Genomic DNA, 21,233 nt, shown 5'->3' on the forward strand with positions numbered 1-21,233 from the left:
AAACCAGTCAGAGAGAGGCAAATACCATATGATTTCACTTATATGTAGAATCTAATGAACAAACTGGGAGTTCAGGCCAAGATGGAGGTGTAGGTAGAAACCCTTTGCTTCCTCACCTAACCAAAAGGAGAATAACAGCCGATCCAAAATCAATAAACAACCAGAAGCACCAGAAAATCAAACTTCATGGAACTCTGACAACCAAGGAATTAAAGAAAAAAATCAACCAGGACAACTAGACCAGTAGGGCAGCCCATGCGGGCCAAGCAGGCTCAGAGAAACCAAGGTGAGGCAGTTGACTGGATAGGCAGGGCTGGCTGAAAGCAAAACTGAGCCTCAGAGCTGACTGTGGACTATGGCCAGATTTGCCACAGTGAGAGAAATTCCCAGGCTCACACGAGAGTCCATTGGAAAATGCACTCGAGACCAGCAGGTGAGCTGTACTGTTCCCTCTCTGACCCCTCCCCCACAGGCAGTGCCAAAGCACAACAAAGAGGGTTGCCCTGCCCAGGGGAACACCTAAGGCCCCTCCCCCTTACAACTTAACAGGTACACTGAGACAAAGAAATATGGCCCAAATGAAAGAACAGAACAAAGCTTCAGAAAGAGAGCTAAACGATGAGGAGATAGCCAACCTATCTGATGGAGAATTTAAAGCCTTGGTGATCAAAATGCTCCCAGAACTGATTGAGTTTGGTAGAAAAATGAAAAAACAAATGAAGAATACCCAAAATGAAATAAAGCAAAATAGTCAGGGAACCAACAGTGACAGCAAGGAAACCAGTACTCAAAGCAATGATTTGTAACAAAAGGAAGAAATAAACATCCAACTGGAACAGAATGAAGAAATAAGAATTCAAAAAAGTGAATAGAGACTTACAAACCTCTGGGACAACCTGAAACATCCAATATCCTAATTATAGGAGTGCCAGAAGGAGAAGAACAAGAGCAAGAAATTGAAAATTTATTTGAACAAATAATGAAGGAAAACTTCCTCAGTCTGGCAAAGGAAATAGACTTTCAGGAAGTCCAGGAAGCCCAGAGAGTCCCAAAGAAGTTACACCCAAAGCAGAACACACCAAGGCACATCATCATTAAGTTACCCAAGATTAAATATAAAGAGAACATCTTAAATGCAGCAAGAGGTAAGGAGAGAGTTACTTACAAAGGAGTTCCCGTAAGACTGTCAGCTGATTTCTCAAAAGAAACCTTGGAGGCAAGAAGGGGCTGGAAAAAAGTATTTAAAGTCATGAAAGGCAAGATTACTGTATCTAGCAAAGCTTTCATTTAGATGGGAAGGACAGATAAATTTGCTTCCCAGATAAGGTCAAATGAAAGGAGTTCACCATAATTAAGCCATTATTATATGAAAGGTTAAAGAGACTTAGATCTAAGAAAAAGATCAAACATATGAACACTAAAATGACAACAAACTCTCAACTATCAACAAATGAACCTAAAAGACAAGAAAAACAATGAAAACAAAAACTAAGCAAACAACTAGAACAGGAACAGAATCAGAGAAATGGAAAACATGGAGGGATTTCAGTGGGGAGAGACAAGGGAGGAATCGGGGGAAAAGATACAGGGAAGAAGCATAATTGGTAGGCATATAATGGACGGGGAGAGGTCAAAAATTGGTATAGGAAACAGAGGACTCAAGGAACTTATATGTACAACCCATGGACATAAACTAAGGTTGGGGGAATGCTGGAGGGGGGCAGGGCAGAGGGGGGATAAAGGTGAAAAAATGGGTAAAACTGTAATAGCATAATCAATTAAAAATACTTCAAGAAAATAAAAACAAACTGAACTAACAAGCAAAATGGAGACAGACTCACAGAGAGCACAATGACAGGTAAGGCGGAGAGCATGTTAGGGGGTGGAGGGATTGAGCAAAAAGGAAAGAAGACTCATGGAAGTGGACAATAGTGGGGTGATTGCTGTGGGGAAAGGGTATAAGGGGACTAAATGGTAATGGAAAAGATACAATTAAAAAATGGAAAAAATAGCTTTTCAAGTTGATTATAAAATCATGACATTTAAATGTACATAATCTAATTTATTTCTTTAAAAGTATTTCAGCAATTTACTTGTTCTATTTACATAATTTCAAATTTACTTCTACTTTTTGAGATATAAATATATCTATATTTTTATCCTTAATTATTACTTAACTGTAACCCATGTATGACTTTTGATTTATGTATCATAAATACATATTTAACAATATTGATGTAGTTCATATACTAATAATATTAATGTATACTTTAATCTTATTGCTTTAAATAAGATTGCAGCAATAATCTTATTTCTGTAAACTATTTGAAAGTTGAGCAAATGATAAATTGTTTTTAATAGCTCTCCAGAGGCAGAGAAAAGTGTAAGCACTAGTTTGCTCTATGGAGAAGTAAATATTATCTATAGAGTAGGATTTACTCAGCCTTTTCTGAGAAGATTCCTAAAATCTATTAAACAGTATATTGGGTCACATGTTGGAGGAAGTGTGAGAGAGTGTCAGAGATCAGAAAGACTCAAGGAAGGGATGAGGTTAGAGTGGAGCAGGAAGAAGGGGGAACTTAGGAGAAGAAAACTTGGTGAAAGGAAAGGAATGTAGTGGATTCCACATGTAGGCAGGGTCTGCAGGCTGGGCAGTTCAAGGGCTTCTGTGATTAAGGAAAGAAAACACTGGTGAGTGGATTTAACGTCAAAGATGTCCTGGTTAAATGATAGGCAAGGCTTAGTAGCTGTCTTGGAAAAAGCCTGTAAAAGGAACCAAGATCTCTGGAAATATAATGAAACAGGAAAACTGAATTGACATGAACTGTCAGAGAGAATCCTATTTGAGCATGACATTTACTGTGGTACTTTTGTTTTACTAACAGGTTGTGCAGGTTTGTTTGGGACCAGGGCTGAATTGAGTGAGACAACAGAGCAAAGTTGATGCAGTGCCATCACCCCTAAAAGCTTGAGCTACTTCTGACATAAAATATAAATCTATGGAATAGAATCTGGGTTTGAAGGGAGGATGGTCACCAGCCCGCTCAAGTTTTCAACATGTCTCCATCCAGTCCTACCTGTTCCCTAGATTCTCTCTGAGAAATCAGAGGGTTGAGGAAGAGCCCATGCCTAAAGTTTGGGATAGATGTAAAAGGGCAAGGGCAAGAAAGAGAAGGGAAGAAGAATGAATTAGGGAGAAGACAAAGATGTAAAGAAAGGAAGAAGAAAACTAAAAAGAACAGCAAAGAGTAAAGGGAAGGAAGGAAAAGGTAGAGAAGAAAGGGTTGGGCACAGACTCTAAAAAGAATTGACTGAAAGGGGGTCCCTAGTGCACTGTTGGTGGGACTGCAGACTGGTACAACCACTATGGAAAGCAGTTTGGAACTTCCTCAGAAAACTAAAAATGGATCTGCCTTTTGACCCGGCAACTCCATTGCTGGGACTCTATCCTAAGAACACTAAAACACCAATACTTTGCACCCCGATGTTCATAGCAGCACAATTTACAATAGCTAGGTGCTGGAAGCAACCTAGATGCCCATCAGTAAATGAATGGATCAAAAAACTATGGTACATTTACACAATGGAATTCTATGCAGCAGAAAGAAAGAAGGAGCTCCTACCCTTTGCAACAGCATGGATGGAGCTGGAAAGCATTATGCTAAGCGAAACAAGCCAGGCAGTGAAAGACAAATACCACATGATATCACCTTTAACAGGAATCTAAACAACAAAACAAAACAAAAAACTAGCAAAATATAACCAAAGACACAGAAATAGGGGATAGTCTGACAGTGGCCAGAGGGGAGAGAAGAGGGAATTTCAGGGGGGAATGGGTAGGGTTTACAGGAGCAAATTTGGAGGACACATGGACAAAAACTAGGGGTGGGGAGTAATGGGGGGGAAGAGGGGAGGGTTGGGTGGGTGGGCTGGAATGGGAGTAGGGGGGAGAAAACTGTACTTGAACAATGATTAAAAAAAAAAAGAATTGACTGGTGGGTGGAGGGAAGGGGCGGAGGGCAGCATACATGGACAGAAGCTCAGAGTGCTGTGAAACCCCAGGAGACTTTTCCATTTCACAGGCCTCTCATTCTTACCCAGCAAAACAAAATAGTACAATGGGTGCAGAAGAACCCCACGCCCAAAAAGAGTATATGTAGAGCACATGGTAAGAGAGGCCTTAGTGCACCAGTTATGAAGAATGACATTTAATACAGAGGATTATTCCACTTCTTTCTAGCAAAATGTTTGTGCCTAAGCATCTATGGAGATGTTTTCTATTAACAGATACTGTCATCCTGTTTTTTCTCTTTATCTAATGATTGCTGTCATGGAAACAAGTTACTTTAAAAAAAAATAAGACTTCCCAAATAATTATAAACATAGTATGACCTTCAGTGGAGGAAAAAGAAAATACATGAGTATGTATTTCAGAAAATTTCCCAAAGATTTTTCAACATTTAATAAAATAAACTATACTTGATGATAATATCTTGCTATCATATGTTCAGCCCAATTTAATTTTTAGTGCAATATTGAATCAAAAAATTCTAATGTTTTGATTTGTATCAGTACACTTTTCATTGAACTTAAGTCCTTTAGCAATCTAAGGAACTTAACAAGATTTTTAGTATGCTAACAACATTGGAAATGCCAATTTTCTTTATTTTTCCAAAATTCTATGGTTAATATATGTAACAATGACCATAAGTCACTTTTTTTAAGTTAATGGTTTCAAGGGGTTTTGTTTGTTTATTTGGTTTGGATTTAGTTTGGTTTTACACTAGTTTGGGCTTTTGTTTTTAATCTCTTAGATGAACCTCTTTTGTTTTGAGTTCCAAGATGACTGTTGCTCAGTTTAGTCATAATGTTTTAACATTGTTAGTTTATATTTTTGTCATGATATTATCTAGGAATTGTCCTTTCCCAAAAAATATTTCTTACAACCACATTTTTTAAAAATTCCCCCTGTGAGAATCAGCATGGTTGAAGTGGTTTGAATTCCATCTCTCTCTCTCTCACTTCACAAGCTTTATGTCCTTGAGCAAGTTAGTTTACCTTTGAGCTTGATTTTTTTATCTGCAAGATGAAGAAAATAATTCCTGCTTTGTGGAGTTGTGAAAATTAGAAATAATGTGTGTGTGATGTGTGTGTAATAATGTGAGCTAGCCTTACAATGTGTAAGAGTTGGTTAGAGCATCTTCCCAGTACACTAAGGTTGCAGGTTTGACCCCCAGTTAGGCCACATACAAGAATTAACCAATTAATGAATGCATAAGTAAATGGAACAACACATTGATGTTTCTGTCTCTCACCTCCTCCCTCCCTCACTCACTGTCTCTCTAAAATCAATAAATAATTTTTTTAAAAAAGAAATAATGTATGTAAAGTACTCAGCATACAACAGCACATAGTAAATGCAGCTGCTGCTGGCAGATTTGTCTCACATCCCTGCCATTGTATGTGTGTTTTAACTCCATTCATACTAAAATGTTTATCAACATCATACTTGTTTTGGGGTTTTTTTTTCACATTTGTTTTTAAAGCATATACTTAGACTATGCAAAACTTAGTCCTGTCAAACAGAATTGTTAGGAGGAGAGATGAAAGAGTATATACTATTTCAAATAATTTTTTGAATTTTAAATTCTTTGCCCTAACACATGTGACTCAGTTGGTTGGACATCATCCTGCAAAGCAAAACATCACCTGTTCGATTCCCAGTCAGGGCACATGCCTGGGTTGTGGGTTTAGTCCCTGGTTGGGGTATGTGCAAAAGGCAACTGATAAATGTCTCTCTCTCATATCAATGTTTCTCTTCCTTTCTCCCTCTCTTCCCCTCTCTCAAATAAACAAATAAATTTAAATCCTTTAAAATTTAAACTTTATTTTTATTTGCAATTTTCTGCTTTTTTTCTTTTGGGTAAAATCCTAGCTAGTTTATTTCTGTTCCGCTCAGTTATATGCTCTATAATAATGCTGCAATTATATTTATCTGTGTATTATGTGTATATATGTACATGTGTATGTTTAGCAGGTCCTTGAATAATGTCATTTCATTCAATGCTGTTTCATTCTGATATTGATGAGATGCTGTAAGGACTTAACTCTTGTTTATATCAATTAGCATATGGTAAAATTGGTTTATTATATGTTGTTTCACTTGAAGTCATAGAACCTATTGACAGTGTTAAGTGAGGACTTACTGTATATGCTTGCTATAATCTTTTGAGTTTTGTGCATTTATTATGCACATAAATGTTAGGGTATATCTATGAATATATAATATATACATACTCAAGTGTAAGAGTGTGTGTGTGAAAGAGAATGTAAGTTATTTATTGACAGTATCCATTATATACATGTGCTGGAGGAATTCTACCATATTATATTCTTCTATTATTGAGTTCTTAAGTTATTTTAAGTTTTTTTTCCCCTTAGAACTTGAAGGAGCTTCCACTAGCAGAACTCCCTCCCGATTCCTATTTCTTTGATGAAACACTCATGTGTAGTGAACGAAAAACCTTTCCAGGCAGCATTCATCAATAGAGTACTTTCTGCATTGCTACCGTCTCTGTTTATGCAGGCCCTGTGGCAGAAGGAGAGCATGGGCCTCATACTGGAGACTGTCAACTTGTAACAAGTGGAGAGCTCCCATGGGTGCAACAATCCACAGCATCTGTTGCAGCCCATGGAGAGTGCTGCTTTTAAATAACTTGGGTCAGCTCAGAAAATCACTGATATTGCTCAGGAGCTTTAGGGAAGGGGTTGTCTGAAAACTAGGTATCCCAAATATCTACCTAGAAAAATATTAGGGACCCTAAAGGATGCTGTGGGACTACCTTACTCACTCAGGGGTCCCCTGATAGAGGAATCGCTTAAATTTTGACTTCAGACAAGCCAGGAATGTATACTTGTAGAGGGTTTCCCATTTTAAAATTCCAGTTCCAGAACAGTACTGAATGCGCTCCTGAAAGAAAAAGGTACCTCGTTTCCACTGATAGGCCCAATGGTCAATCAACTTGTGACAATAAGTAATATGAAATGAAAATAATAGTCAACCTTATTGTTTTTGAACTTGAGAATTATAGTGCAAAATGCTTTAAATATTTTGCATTTCATTAAAATGGAAATAGGTGGGTTTTATCATTGCTGCTACCTTCTTTTCTCTGTGAGATTATTGCGTGTATCTTCTATATGCTTTTAGGAAGTTTTAATTAAATATGTATTAAAGTATAAGAATTTATCATGGAAAACTTTAAAATTCTTGTTAGGTTTTTAATTAAATTTTGCATGATATGTGAACAGGGTATTTAGCCTCTAAGCATATAAAAGGGATTGTTAAGTGAGGCTTATTTTCTTTCCACATTAAGGTAAATTCAGGGTATCTTTTAGGCATAACTTGAAGAGAGTCAAACATTCCTTTATGCTTTGCCCAAAGCATAACTCTCAGAAAACTGAGAATTATGTCTATAATATAGGGTTGCTTGTCTTCAACTCTGAAAGGGTATGTTAGGCTACTTAATAACTGCACAATACCTCACAGCCTATTAACCCCAGAACAGGACGATACTGAAATGGCCCTGCTAAATATCATTCTTGTGCTTCCCAGCATCCTAGGCACCTCTATTTGATTTTTTAAAGATTTTGTTTGTTTGTTTGTTTGTTTGTTTGTTGAGAGGGGGGAAAGGAGGAAGAAAGAGAGGGAGAGAAACATCAGTGTGCGAGAGATGCATACTTCTGTTGCCTCTCACACATTCCTAACTGGGGAACTGGCCTACAACCAAGGCACATGCCCTGACCAGGAATCGAACCAGCAACCTTTAAGTTCACAGGCCAGCATTAGTCCACAGAGCCACACCAGCCAGGTCCTAGGCACCTCTATTTTAAAAGCAGTTAAGCTATGGCTTGGGGGGAACTTATGGGATAGAGGGATCAAGCAATAATGTAAAAGGACTTGTACATGGACAACAGTGTGGAGATAGCAGGGAGAGGGGAATTTAGTAGGGCAAAATGGCAATGAAAGAATACAATAAAAAATGGGCTTCCAGTGAAGATGGAGGTGCAGGTAAGCACAGCTTACCTCCTTGCACAACCACATTAAATTGAAACTAAACTGTAGAACGATAATCATACAGAACCATCAGAAATCAAGTTAAATGGAAGTCTGGCAACTTTGGAATTGGAGAAACCACATCCAACCAGGCTGGCAGGGGCAGAGACATGGAAGCAGCTGGTCCCACATCTACATGTGGTAGATAAAAATTCAGGAGGGATATGTCAAGGAGAAAGGAGTCCCAGCCCCCCAGCCCATGGTTCCAGTGTCAGGAAGATAAGTCCCTATAACTTCTGGCTGCAAATGCCAGCAGGGATTGAGTTAATGGAAGAAACTTCTGGAGTCCCAAGAAGTTCCTCTTAAAGAACCCAGACAAGGACTTACTCAGTAACTCCCTCTGAGCTCCAGCACTGGAGTAAGCAGCTTAAAAGGCACCAGTGCCATACAGGGAGGAACTGACATGTCTGGCATCAAGGTGAGAGCTGGGGACAACTTTCTCCCAGGCAGGAGGTCATTGTCCCTTTTCTGAACCCACCCCAAACAGAGTCAGCAGGCACGTGCAATATCTGAGACACCATTTACCTGGCTAACACTGTTTGCCCTGCTCTGGAAATCCCCTGAGACTCCATCTACCCAACTTACGAGCCTACCCAAGCTGTTAACAGTAATTTTTCCATATGAATTACTAGTCTTGGCTCATGCTTCACAACTTCCTAAATCCAAAGGAACAAACAGCAGCAGGCCTCAGTGAGCCTCCAGCCCCTGTGCCTCTTGCTAAGTGGCCCTAGGCATGGCACTAGCAGCAGCCAGTGTAGATTAACAGCTTAGCCGTACCTGGGAATCTTCAAGCCTAGCACAAGTAGCAGCCATCTCAGATTGCTATACAGCTCAGGCAGGGTGGCCCTGGGCAAAACACAGGTGGAGGCAGACCTTGGCCTGTAGTACTCAGGAGAACACAGGGCCTGTGCACCCATGGACAGCTATGTTTTGGCAAATATGTTTTCCCAAATGGTTGGTTCTCTTTTCATTTTCCTGATGTTTTCTTTAGCTATGCAGAAGCTTTTTAATTTGATGAAACCCCATTTGTTTATTCTTTATGTCCCTTGCTCTACGGGACATATTGGTGAAAATATTGCTACATGGAATATCTGAAATTTTCCTGGCTATGTTCTCCTCTACTAGTTTTATGGTGTCACGACTTATATTTAAGTCTTTTATCCATCTAGCATTTATTTTTCTGTATGGTGTAAGTTGGTGGTCAAGTTTCATTTTTTTGCATGTAGCTGTCTAGATCTCCCAATACCATTTGTTGAAGGGGCTATTTTTGCTCCACTTTATGCTGTTGCCCCCCTTTGTCAATATTAATTGACCATAGAGACAAGGGTTTATTTCTGGGTTCTCTGTTCTGTGCCATTGATCTTTATGTCTGTTCTTATGCCAGTACCAGACTCTTTTGATTACAGTAGCCTTGTTTGATATCAGATCTATGATCCTTCCTGCTTTGTTCTTCTTTCTCAAAATTGCTGAGGCTGTTTGGGGTCATTTATGGTTCCATGTAAATTTTTGAAATGTTTGTTCTAAGTTCTAGCCACACTGATCAGACAAGAAAAAGAAATAAAAGGCATCCAAATGAGAAAGGAGGAAGCAAAACTGACATTGTTTGCAGATGACATGATAGTGTACACAAAAAATCCTAAAAACTCCACGAAAAAACTACTCAACCTAATAAGTGAATCTGGCAAAACAGCGGGATACAAAGTCAATATTCAGAAATTGAAGGCATTTTTGTACACCAAAAATGAAATATCAGAAACCAAAATCAGGAAAAAAAACCCATTTGCTATAGCAACTGGGTTGCTATAAAGTACGTAGGAATAAGCCTAACCAAGGAGGTAAAAGACCTGTACTCAGAAAACTATACAACATTGAAGAAAGAAATTATGAAAGACACAAATAAATGGAAGCATACCATATTCATGGATTGGAAGAATAAACATCATTAAAATGCCATACTACCCAAAGCAATTTATAGATTCAATGTAATACCTATCAACATAAAAATGATTATTTATTAATGATACTTTTAAAAGATCATCGTAAACTTTATTTGAATATTACTATATTGTATGCACAATGTAGAGTTGTTGCTTGAAGAACTATATTGTAAACTCATCTCTAAAATTCCATTTGTTTTAGTAATTAAATTATTTCTATAACCTAACAATAATATAAATTTAAAACAAACACTTGTTTTTAACATGAAAAAAACTTATATTTGGCATCTTCTTTAAAATTTTTTTGTTTTTGTTCAAATATAGTTGTCTCCATTTTCCCCCCACCACTCTCCCCTTCCCCACCTACCCCCACCTCCCACATTCAGTCCTTCCCCTCTTTGGTTTTGTCCATGGGTCCTTTTTACGTGTTCCTTTACAACCCTTCCCTTTATTTCCCCTGTTATCTCCCTCCCCCTTCCCTCTTTTTACTAAGAATGGAAATAATTTTTGATGTGAATAAAAATTTTCTTCTGAAACTTTTATATGTTTCAAATTAGTAGGCTTATTAAGTCTTAGAAGGAAAAGAAAGATTTTTAAAATTCATTGGCTATAATAATTTTGTTTCACTTGGCTGTTCTTTTCTAGGATTTACTAACTCGACATAAAGTGCTGGTAGCAGAATTCTTAGAACAAAATTATGACACTGTAAGTAGAAGTTATTATTTTAAGTTTTCACATCATTCTCTCCCTCTGTCCCTTCCTCCCTCTCTCAGGTCTATGAGCACTTACTCCTGTTTATTATGATCCACAGTAGAAACCAACCATATCAAATATACATCTAATTTGTTTATTGCCTGGGAGCCAGGCCATCAGGAAACTTGAGGGAAAATTGAAGATGGCCAGGAGATCAGGGCTTTCTCATTTTTCATATCTCTTCTTATTGTTGTGCTCTGGAGATCCAGGAAACACCTAGTGTCTGCTCACTTTGATCTTGACTTAAGAGCATTCACATTGCCCTTAAGAGTCAGTTCTTTCAAATAGAACACACACCCTTACTAAGATAAATCATTTTACCTGGTTGATAATTAGTTCCACTTACTAGTAGAAAAACTAAAATATTTCTATCTTCCAACTCCCTTCTATAATGTTGAAGCCAACTCATCCTTTTGAGATTTGGATGAAATGTGATGCTTCTAGGAACCTTTCCCTAATCACACCCTCACACACACACAATCACTCACTCACACATACTTTCTCTCTCACCTTCTTTGCCTCTCTCACCAACCCTTCTCTCACGTTTTACATTGTATTATTATGGTGTGCTTGTATCTTCCTAGTTTTTTCTTGATTTCCCTGAGAGACAGGAACCTTATTTGTTAAACACAAGGATTCAGAGTGCAGTTTAAATTAAGAATTAGCAATATAGTTATGAAATCAAGATGATTTTCATATCCTAAAATTATCAAGAAAATATTTGTTACATCAATTGGAATACTTTGATCTAAATGTAAACCATGAAAGGAGAATAATGCTTATTGCCAGAGGTATCCCAAAGCTTCAAGACTAAGAGAAAATGGCCTATTTTTGAATCTATGAAATAAACTGTTATTAGAGTTTGATTGTTTATTAACTATAGATTCTAACTGGAATATCAAATAAAGACTCATTAGATGTTACGTTTATAGTAAATGAAAAAAAAAGAGGGCTAAGATAGTTTATGACAAAACTTGTAGTATCAACTTCTAATCTTTTCTATAAAATTAGTGAGGTAAATGTGCAATAACGCTTTGAAATCAGGGATAATACACAACAATTTGAGAGACCATGAAGTCATTTTCTTTGACCCCTTATTTATCAATTTTGTCTTTATATCTATAGTCACTTATTGTGTGACTTAGTGGTTTCAGAGACACTGAGCCAGCTGCACTGACCATGAACACTGGGTCTGAGAACTTATGTTCCCTCAAACATTTCATACTTCTTGAGTTTCTTGTTTCTTTTTTTTTTTAGCAATAAACCACTAAACTGGAGCACATGATATATGACTCTAAAATAATGAAACTAGTAGCTTCAGAAGTCAAATCATACCTGTACATGTATTTATAGTTGCAATTAAAACCACAAAGTTTTCCCAATAAATTTAATGACCCACAAAATCTTCCTTGTGTTTCATGACAATTAAAATAATAAGTTGTTCATGTAAAACAGTACAGTTATTGTGACTTTAATGTGAGCTACATGTTTCTGTTTTTACTTTTCACTTTCTTAATTCTTTCTTAGTAATTCATTATCATCGTGCACAGCTTGCTTTCATCACACACATGCACAAACACCTTGCACTTGGCCCCCAGAAGACAGGACTGTTTTGAACCTTTTCACCCTCTGAACACTTTCAGTTCTCTGCTGGTTTTGCTTTTTCCACCTTAGTAATCTTTGAGTGTGATCACACATGGTAGGAGGTTGATGCTGAGCTTCCCTAGCCACTGGCTCTCAAGAGTTGAACTGAAGGGCCTAAGTAATGATTAATGATCATTAGGAAACAGGGGCTCCAGGCACAGTGTCCCCCAACTTCTGGGGAAAGTAAAAGTAATCCAAAGAAGCCAGTTGGGTTTAGCATCGCCATCATGTGGCAAAAGTAGCCCTATTCCTGACCGGTTCATGCCATGGATTTGACAATTTTATTTATGAGTTACCAGGTGAAATTCTGGCAAAGATTAAATGTATTTAATCTTTCTCAAAGTATTCATAGACTAATAACTACCAGCAAGTCTACATAAATAGGTTTCTTTAATATGGCATAAAATGAATTGTCTTGCAACTCAATAAGTGTTTTATTCAAAATGATTTATTGTGAGTACTCAATTACTGCATTTTCCTACTCTTTCTAATTTGTAGAACTAAAGTAAAATAGAGAAGTATGTCTTTTGTATCATTTGACCTCCCTACTCCCTAGTGTCTTTATGAGTAAATGAGGATGGTGAAAGGAGAAACCTCCAATGGACAGTGGTGATCAGTCTAGGGTTAAGCACATAGAGATAGCAAGCACAGCACTTGGACTGCACTGGGCTCAGGTCTGAAGCAAGAAAGCTTTCAAACCTAATGCCAGGGAATCACTGCTGGTTTAACACTGTAATATTTATTTTCTTTTCATTAGATTTTTGAAGACTATGAGAAATTGCTTCAGTCTGAGAATTATGTGACTAAGAGACAATCTTTAAAGGTAATATCAAATTTAACTTAGAGTCTCCAAAATTGATACCTTATTAGTAAATGATTGGTCTATTAGTAAACAAGTAAATATGGAAAAATTTAAGTATCTTTTTTTGTAACTTGAGAAATGTTTTATATTATAAGTATACTTTGTAGCAAAATAATGTTAAGTGCCCTGCCTCAAATACTTTTTAAAAGTTACAATAAAAATAAAGTATGTGCTAAGTACACAAAAATTATGTGTGTGTGTAACCAAATTTGAGGTTAATGTCCTATGAAACTCCTGTGGAAATGCTGCTCTCTCTCATCAAACAGGGAGCCCAGCAAAGCAGGGTTACATCTGTCTGAGTGGCCTTCCCTCATTCAGCCAAAAGTTACCTGGAAGCAGCCATTTGTCCAACAAGAGAAGGGACAGCTCCTGAAATAGTGTGGCTAAAGCTGCATCTTCCAATCCTACTCAGATACTCAAAAGAATGTTTTTGGCAGACAATACTTGGCTGTTTTTTGTCAAACAATTTGTATGATGTTTGAGCTCACTAAATACCAGTCATTTTTGCCCTGCCCAGGTAGCTCAGTTGGTTGGAGTGTAATCCTGCACACCAAAAACAGGGTTTGATCCCCAGTCAGGGTACATACCCAGATTGCAGATTCAATACCCAGTCAGGGCATGTACAGGAGGCAACCAATAGATGTTTCTCTCTTACATCTCTCTCTCTCTCTCTCCTGCCCACCCCTCAACCCCCCTTCTCTTCCCTTTCCTCTCTCTCCAAAAATCAATAAATGTATCCTTGGGTGAGGATTTTTTTTAAATCACTCATTTTTTTATATGTACTGGATGATGACATTCCCAACAATGCATTTGTTTCTAAATATTGGGTGGTTTTAAGCTAAAGCTATAAATTAAATCTATTTTGTACCACATTTTTATAAATTCACTTGACCCATGATTTTTCATTGGCCATGATCTGCTTTCCCCTGTATTTGTGCCCTCACTGTCCCAGCTTTACCCATTGACAGAGAAGTCAGTATACTATTTTCAGCCTGTCACTCAGCACTCTTTATTGAGTTTCCTTTTGTGTGGAAGCCCATACAAGGTAATCCATGTGGAAAAAATACCATGCTAGAGCTTGGAGTAATGAGAATGGCTTTATGCAAAGAAAGTGACATCAATGCCATGCTCTTCCATGTCCAGAAAGCTTGTTAAAAGCAGTTGAAAATAAAGATACATCCTGTTGCCATGGCAATGTACCTAAAGAATAGCATTTCTTATTTGTGAAGAGTTTCACAAGGACAGCAAAAATAGGGAGCTTGTCCATATTATAAGAGATAGTGTCCCTGGGAGGGAAATGGAAATTGAAACAGTACACAGACATGACAATGGTCTGAAGGACAACAATATAGGAAATTTCTCATAAATTTTCCAAATCTTTCCTCTTTTCAGTAGGAATCTGTGAACCAAAGTAGATACCTACTTGTTATGAACTAAATTGACAACTAAATTGGGATCGATTGTCAACAGTGATAAGAACTTATGACAGAAATTTGTCTCTAGCTAGGTATGATCTTAGGCAAAGTTATAGAACTGACAGTTTTTTATTCAAACATCTCCCTTTAGACCTTCCTCTTGCCTTTCCCCCACTATCATATCATCTCCTCCTATCCTTGTGCCTATTGCCTCATTCTTTTCTCAAGATGTCTTCAGCCCCACCTTAACCTGTTCCCTTGTTAATATTTGTAAAGTATTATAAATATTAGAGCACAGCCTAGCCCATGGTGAGAAAGAGATGTGTTCATTGAATAAAATGAAAAGAAATTTAGAAATAAATATTACTAATCATTATCCCCAGAGTTCAGTCTCTGGAAGGTATTGATCAATTCTAAATAAATAATTAGAACTAGGGTGTGGATTAGACTTATTCCTGTCAGGATGCATTTGCATTTAAAAATAGAAGCCTGTTAACACAGTGGACGTATTATGGGTAGAGTATGTCATATGAATTTGGTGGGCAGCAAAGGGGAGCAAGAAGGATTCATCCCTCACTGCTGTTTGCTGTCATCCAGCTTTCCACTACCCAGTCTCCCTCTTCATATGGTTGTCCATATGAAGTTAGAGACCTCTGCACTGTTCCCACTGACACCTAAGCAGCCAAGTTTCTATCTGTTATTGAAACTCTCCCCTTTCAAACTGATTATGTTTCCCACACATTTATGAATGCCTCAGCCTACTTTATAAGACCTCTTTCTTATTCTTTATTAATCCACCCAGATATACATTGGTTGCTAGTCCTGCCTCCAATCCTTCACAGTCACAGTGAATAAAAAAACTGAGTAAAAGTCAAAAAAGCATATCTGAGAGTGCAGAAATTGTTAAAATGGTTACTGAAGAATTGGCTTTTTTTGAATGCTACAATGGTCTTTTATCACTCTGTTCAAGGAAGAAGCTCATTAAGTATTGTTTATTCTTTTCTTCAATAGGAAATCATTATTTTGAAAAGCCCTACTAGTGTGCTGTAGGTTGCTTTAGGAAAATAGATGTGTGGGTAGCAGCAGTATGTTCTATTTTAACATAATCTTGTTTATATTTCTGGATTCTGTAGACATGTTTCATAATTTTAGGCAACAAGACATGAAAGTATTACAACAGTATATTCATTTGGAGTATTTTTCAAGCAATAAACTGCTGGGTGTTTCATGAAAGGGTAGTTTAGTGTATACAAAGCAGCTCCCAAATGCTAGAAGTAACCAACATGCCAAAACACAAGGCAGACAAGTCCAGCTTGTCTGTTATAAAGGAGGCCTCTGGTGGCAGCAACACAAATGGATCCCTGCCCCTGCCTCCCTCCAGACTCTGTATATTTACATACAAGCAGTGAGAACTTGTGAATGAGCAAAGAGATCTGGTACCCAGAGGCTCTGGTGCCAGGATGAGGTAAGAGAAACATGGAGGGTACCTGACCCTGGAGAGAGAATTGATGTGAGTCCTGTGATCAGCCCAGAGCTCTGTGTACCTATTCTAGAGCCTTCCCAGGGAAGAGGAGGAGGTAAAGGGTCCAGGATTACCCAGGTGTTAAGACACCAGATTACCTTTAAAATGGAGGCACTTATGTTCCTCACACTAGGCTTTTTTCTGATTCCAAAGTAGTTGCTACCTGCTGCCTTGTGTTAATCATATTCTAAATTCTCCTAAACTAGTTGGGGGAGCTTAGATTCCTCATGCCAATAAAAAAAAAGTAACAGAGAAATTCCTTTCCCTCATGTGGCAGAGCTTAGAAATTTATTTCTTCTTCAGGGCCTGACATTTAATTTCTAGCAAGAAAGATTATAATTCAAAAGAAGGTTGGTGGAATTTGGGGGATTTTTTGGACTCTGATCAATTTCATTAAAACCCCAAGTTAAAAAGAAAATAAAACTCTTATTATATCTAATTGATATGCATGGTTTTACTACATGGTATGAAGCCTGTAAAATGAAGTTTAAGGAAGTAAAAATACTATTTTTTTCCATTTGCTTAGTACAGTATTGCTTTACAATGCTTTGTATTATAATGAAATGCAGCACTTTTTCATTGGCAGTATTAATTAAAATAGATGAATATCTAATGGCTTAAAGATTCAGTAGTGTTAGCCAAATGATTTAATACAATTGTTTCAAAAAAGTAGTAAAATTATATTAGTAAAGGATGGACATCCGTATGTAGTAAAAATTGAAGTGACTTAATCCAAATTTAACTCATAAACATTATGTCAACAAATGTTTATTGAATGTGCATGTGCAAATTTTAAGGGTGAATTTTTTAATGAAATTTCTTTGTTGCTGAAAGACCTTTTGATATTTATATATGTGCATGATGTATATGTATTTTAATATGTGATATAGATTATATTTTATTACTTTTGTAGAAATATATTTTAGGTATATATACATCTATATACAAAATATATCTATCTGTATAGATGTAGATAGCCCTACTGAAAAGCCCTGTGTGTGTCTGTATATCAACAGGATCCAGCACAAATAATGCCCCTTTTTATTACAAAGTCTTTTATTACAAAATTATAAGCGTGTAATTCTGTAACACAGCAATATCACACTCAAGCACACCATATGGCATTTTAGGTGAAATGTTCAAATTAACACTATAAATTATTACACCCATATTATTACCCTACCAACCACACTTAAGCAGGCCTTACTTCTGCCAGACCCTGTATATGAAAATATCTTAAGAGGGTATATCTTTTTTTTAAAAGATTTTATTTATTTATTTTTAGAGAGAGGGGAAGGGAAGGAGAGAGAGAGGGAGAGAAACATCATTGTGTGGTTGCCTCTTGCACACCCCTAACTAGGGACCTGGCCCACAACTCAGACATGGGCCCTAACTGGGAATCAAATGGGTAACCCTTTGGTTCACAGGGCCACGCTCAATCCACTGAGCTACACCAGCCAGGGTGGTATGTCTTTTATTTTTATATATATATACTTTTATAAGGATATATAATGCATATATTTTAGAAGCCTCTTGTCAGCTTTATAACCCAGAAGTGGTTTGTTTGGGTTGTTTGTTTATTTGTTTGTTTTTGAGAGTCTGGGAGCCATCCTACTGAAATGTGAACATCTAAGAAGGTAGCACACATATCTCTGTCTGTTATCAGGAGGTGCTTCTCTCCAAACCGTAAACATTTTTTGTTAGTTTTAAAAGTTTTTATTATCTCCTTTATTAGTTGGATAAAGGCAATCAGTTAAAACAAAGAGCTACATCAATGGCCAGGTGAATTTAGGATGCACTATGAAAGGGCGCACAGCAAATAATGCTGTCAAGTCCTCTTAAAGGAGTAAGTTACCTTTTATATTGAGGATATAGGTGTATAATGATTGTAGCTCTTTGGCAGTGTAAATAAGGTGGATTTTTACCTGTCTTTTTCATGCATTGTTCTTTGGATATGCTTATTCAGAAATAAAACTACATTCTTTCTACATTTTGTAGATAATATTCTGTGGTGGTAAGACTTATTTTCCTCAGTACTATCCACATACATCACACTTGCTGTAAAGAGTACAAATATAAACAAGATTTTATACATTCCCTTGTGTAGCTTACATTCTAAAGAAGCTTACAAGTAACTCCGTACTGCAGGGCAACATGAGTACACCTGGGAAAAAAACAAGGAGCATAAAAGCGATAAAGGAGGTTTGGTTTGGAAGAAAGTCAAACTCATAGAAACAGAAGGTAGAATGGTGGTTACCATGGGCTGGGGGGGGAGGGAGTGGGGAGATATTGACCAATGGATACAAACTTTCAGCTACAAGATAAATAATGTTTGGGAACCTAATGTGCAGCATGGTGACTATAGTTAACAATACTATATTGTATATTTGAAAATTGTTAAGAGTAGATCTTAAGCATTCTCACCACATACCTCTCCCCCCCCCCCCAAAAAAAAGGATAACTGTGAGGTGATGGATGTGTTAATGTGATTGTGGTAAATATTTCATTATATATGTATATGTATATGTATATGTATATGAAATCATCATGATATATACTTTAAGTGTGTATGATTTTGTCAATTATATCTAAATAAAGCTGGGAATGGGGGTTGGAGCAAGGGGAATAAAGCCACAGAACCTAGAGAAAAAGGAAGACTGAAGGAGCTGAGAAAAGGAAGCATTAGGAATGACTTCAGATCACAGAGGGCTTTGAATGCCATCCACAGGAATCTAGACATTTGTTTGTTTATTCGTTCACTCTATAAGTGGAATTAGTAACATGAATAGGGGTGATTTTCACAAAGATTCATATGACATAATGTGCAGAATGGATTGGAGTGGGTGAGGACTGCAAGAGGTCATTTGCATGCTGTTGCAGTCATCCAGGAGAAAGACAGTGAGGGTTTGAATGAAGGTATTAGCAGTAAAAATGGGAAGATGTTTGAGACCTTGAGAAACAGAAAATTGGCAGATCTTGGATGTAGATTTGATGTGAGAAGCAAGGGAAAGAAAGGAGCTGAGGAAGATTTCAATACTCTGCTCTAAGGGACTAGAAGATGTGATGTCATTAACAAAGAGTAACGAAAGAATTGATTCTAGAGACATTGAGTGTGATTAAGACAGCAAAGAGTTTGAGTCAGACAACCTGGAGGGCAGTTAGAAATGTGGCTATGGAGTTTAGGAAATATAATGAGACTAGGAATGTAGATTTGAGAGACATATTCCCAGATGTTATAGTTGAAGCCATAGGCATAGATGAAACTGTTAGGAAATAAAAGATAAGTGATTCAAGTATACAGCTTGGAAAATTACTACACATGTAGTGCAGAAGGTAGAGAAGCCAGGAGTGTCAGGTAGCAAAGGAATAAACCACAATAGGCAAGAAACCAGAAGAATGAAATGGCCTTGAAACAAAAAGCCAAGGAAGTATCTGGAAGTGTCCAGTTAGTTTTAGATACTACAGAGAGATTAAGGAAGGTGAAGATCAATGGTTTACATGGTTGCCTTTCCATGTATATGAGACTAACTGGTGACCAGCCAACATGCAACAGTGGTCAACATTTTCTATGTTTAACAAACATTATTTTTGTGCACTAAATAACTTAAAGGTGTATAGCTCTTATTTGTTAAGCAGACAAAAGATACATCATGGGCAAGGTGATTGATTACTGGCAGCCAGATACACACACACACTTCCGGACAAGATGGAGGTGTAGGTAGACACACTGTGCCTCCTCACACAACCAAAATAAGATCAGCAACAATTTAGAAACAAGATAACAACCAGATCTGACAGAAAATTGAACTGTATGGAAGTCGGACAACCAAGGAGTTAAAATAGACACATTCATCCAGACCGGTAGGAAGAGTGGAGTTGGGCAGCCAGGCAAAGAGGGATCATGGCACAAAAAGTGGTGGCACCAGGCCAGGTAAGGCATCCCAGGCTCAAGACTGCAGCTGGCAGACCCTGGGCAGACCCTGGACATGCAGGCGGCTGGCAGACCCAGTGAGGCAGCGACTGTGAAGTGAGGCACTGTGCGCAAGGTGCCAAGGTGCCTGACTATCTAGGTGATCCCACATTCATGCACAGGTAAATGAGGCGAAATTGGGCAGTGAGATAAACCTCGCAACAACCTGGGGTCCCAGCGCTGGGAAATAGAGCCTCAGGACACTGAAAACACCTGTGGAGGTTAAGGCACAGGAACAGACTCCCAGCCTCATAGGAGAGTGTATGGGAGAGACCCACAGGGTCCTAGAATGTGCACAGGCCCACCCACACAGGAATCAGCACCAGAAACACCCAGTTTGCTTGGGGGAAGTGGCAGCAGAAGGGACTGAAATTCCACGGAGAGAGGAGCAAGCGCCATTGTTCCCTCTCCAACCCCACCCCCACATACTATGTCACAACCCTGAGACTGGGCTCCCCCACCCTGATAAACACGTAAGGCTCTGCCCATCAGCTCACCAGACACCCCCCCCCAAAAAATGGCTCAAACAAAAGAACAAATCAAAGCTACAGAGTCAATACTTTTAAGCAACCAACAGATAGCCAACCTATCAGATGCACAGTTCAAAGCACTGGTGATCAGGATGCTCACAGAATTGGTTGAATTTGGTCACAAATTAGATGAAAAAATGAAGGCTATGCTAAGTGAAATGAAGGAAAATGCACAGGGAACCAATAGTGATGGGAAGGAAACTGGGACTCAAATCAATAGAGTGGACCAGAAGGAAGAAATAACCAAACAGAAAAGAATGAAGAAACAAGAATTCAAAAAAAATGAGGAGAGGTTTAGGAACCTCCAGGACATCTTTAAACTTTCCAACATCCGAATTATAGGGATACCAGAAGGGGAAGAGGAAGAGCAGCGAGTGGAAAACTTATTTGAACAAATGATAAAGGAGAACTTCCCCAATCTGGCAAAGAAAATAGACTTCCAGGAAGTCCAGGAAGCTCAGAGAGTCCCAAAGAAGCTGGAACCGAG

The 21,233-nt window shown here is 37.9% G+C and overlaps 1 protein-coding gene across 1 annotated transcript in view; it reads left to right on the top strand.

Annotated features, from left to right (window-relative positions):
* The window catches only part of CAB39L (calcium binding protein 39 like), an 82,824-nt gene that overhangs the window by 33,223 nt on the left and 28,368 nt on the right, over positions 1–21,233 (top strand). Inside the window, 2 exon segments of the mRNA XM_028526326.2 lie at positions 10,696–10,755; positions 13,205–13,270. Of these exon segments, the coding sequence (XP_028382127.1) occupies positions 10,696–10,755; positions 13,205–13,270 (126 nt within the window).

This window comes from Phyllostomus discolor, chromosome 11 (genome assembly GCF_004126475.2).
Source record: "Phyllostomus discolor isolate MPI-MPIP mPhyDis1 chromosome 11, mPhyDis1.pri.v3, whole genome shotgun sequence".
In the NCBI taxonomy this organism is placed as follows: domain Eukaryota; kingdom Metazoa; phylum Chordata; class Mammalia; order Chiroptera; family Phyllostomidae; genus Phyllostomus; species Phyllostomus discolor.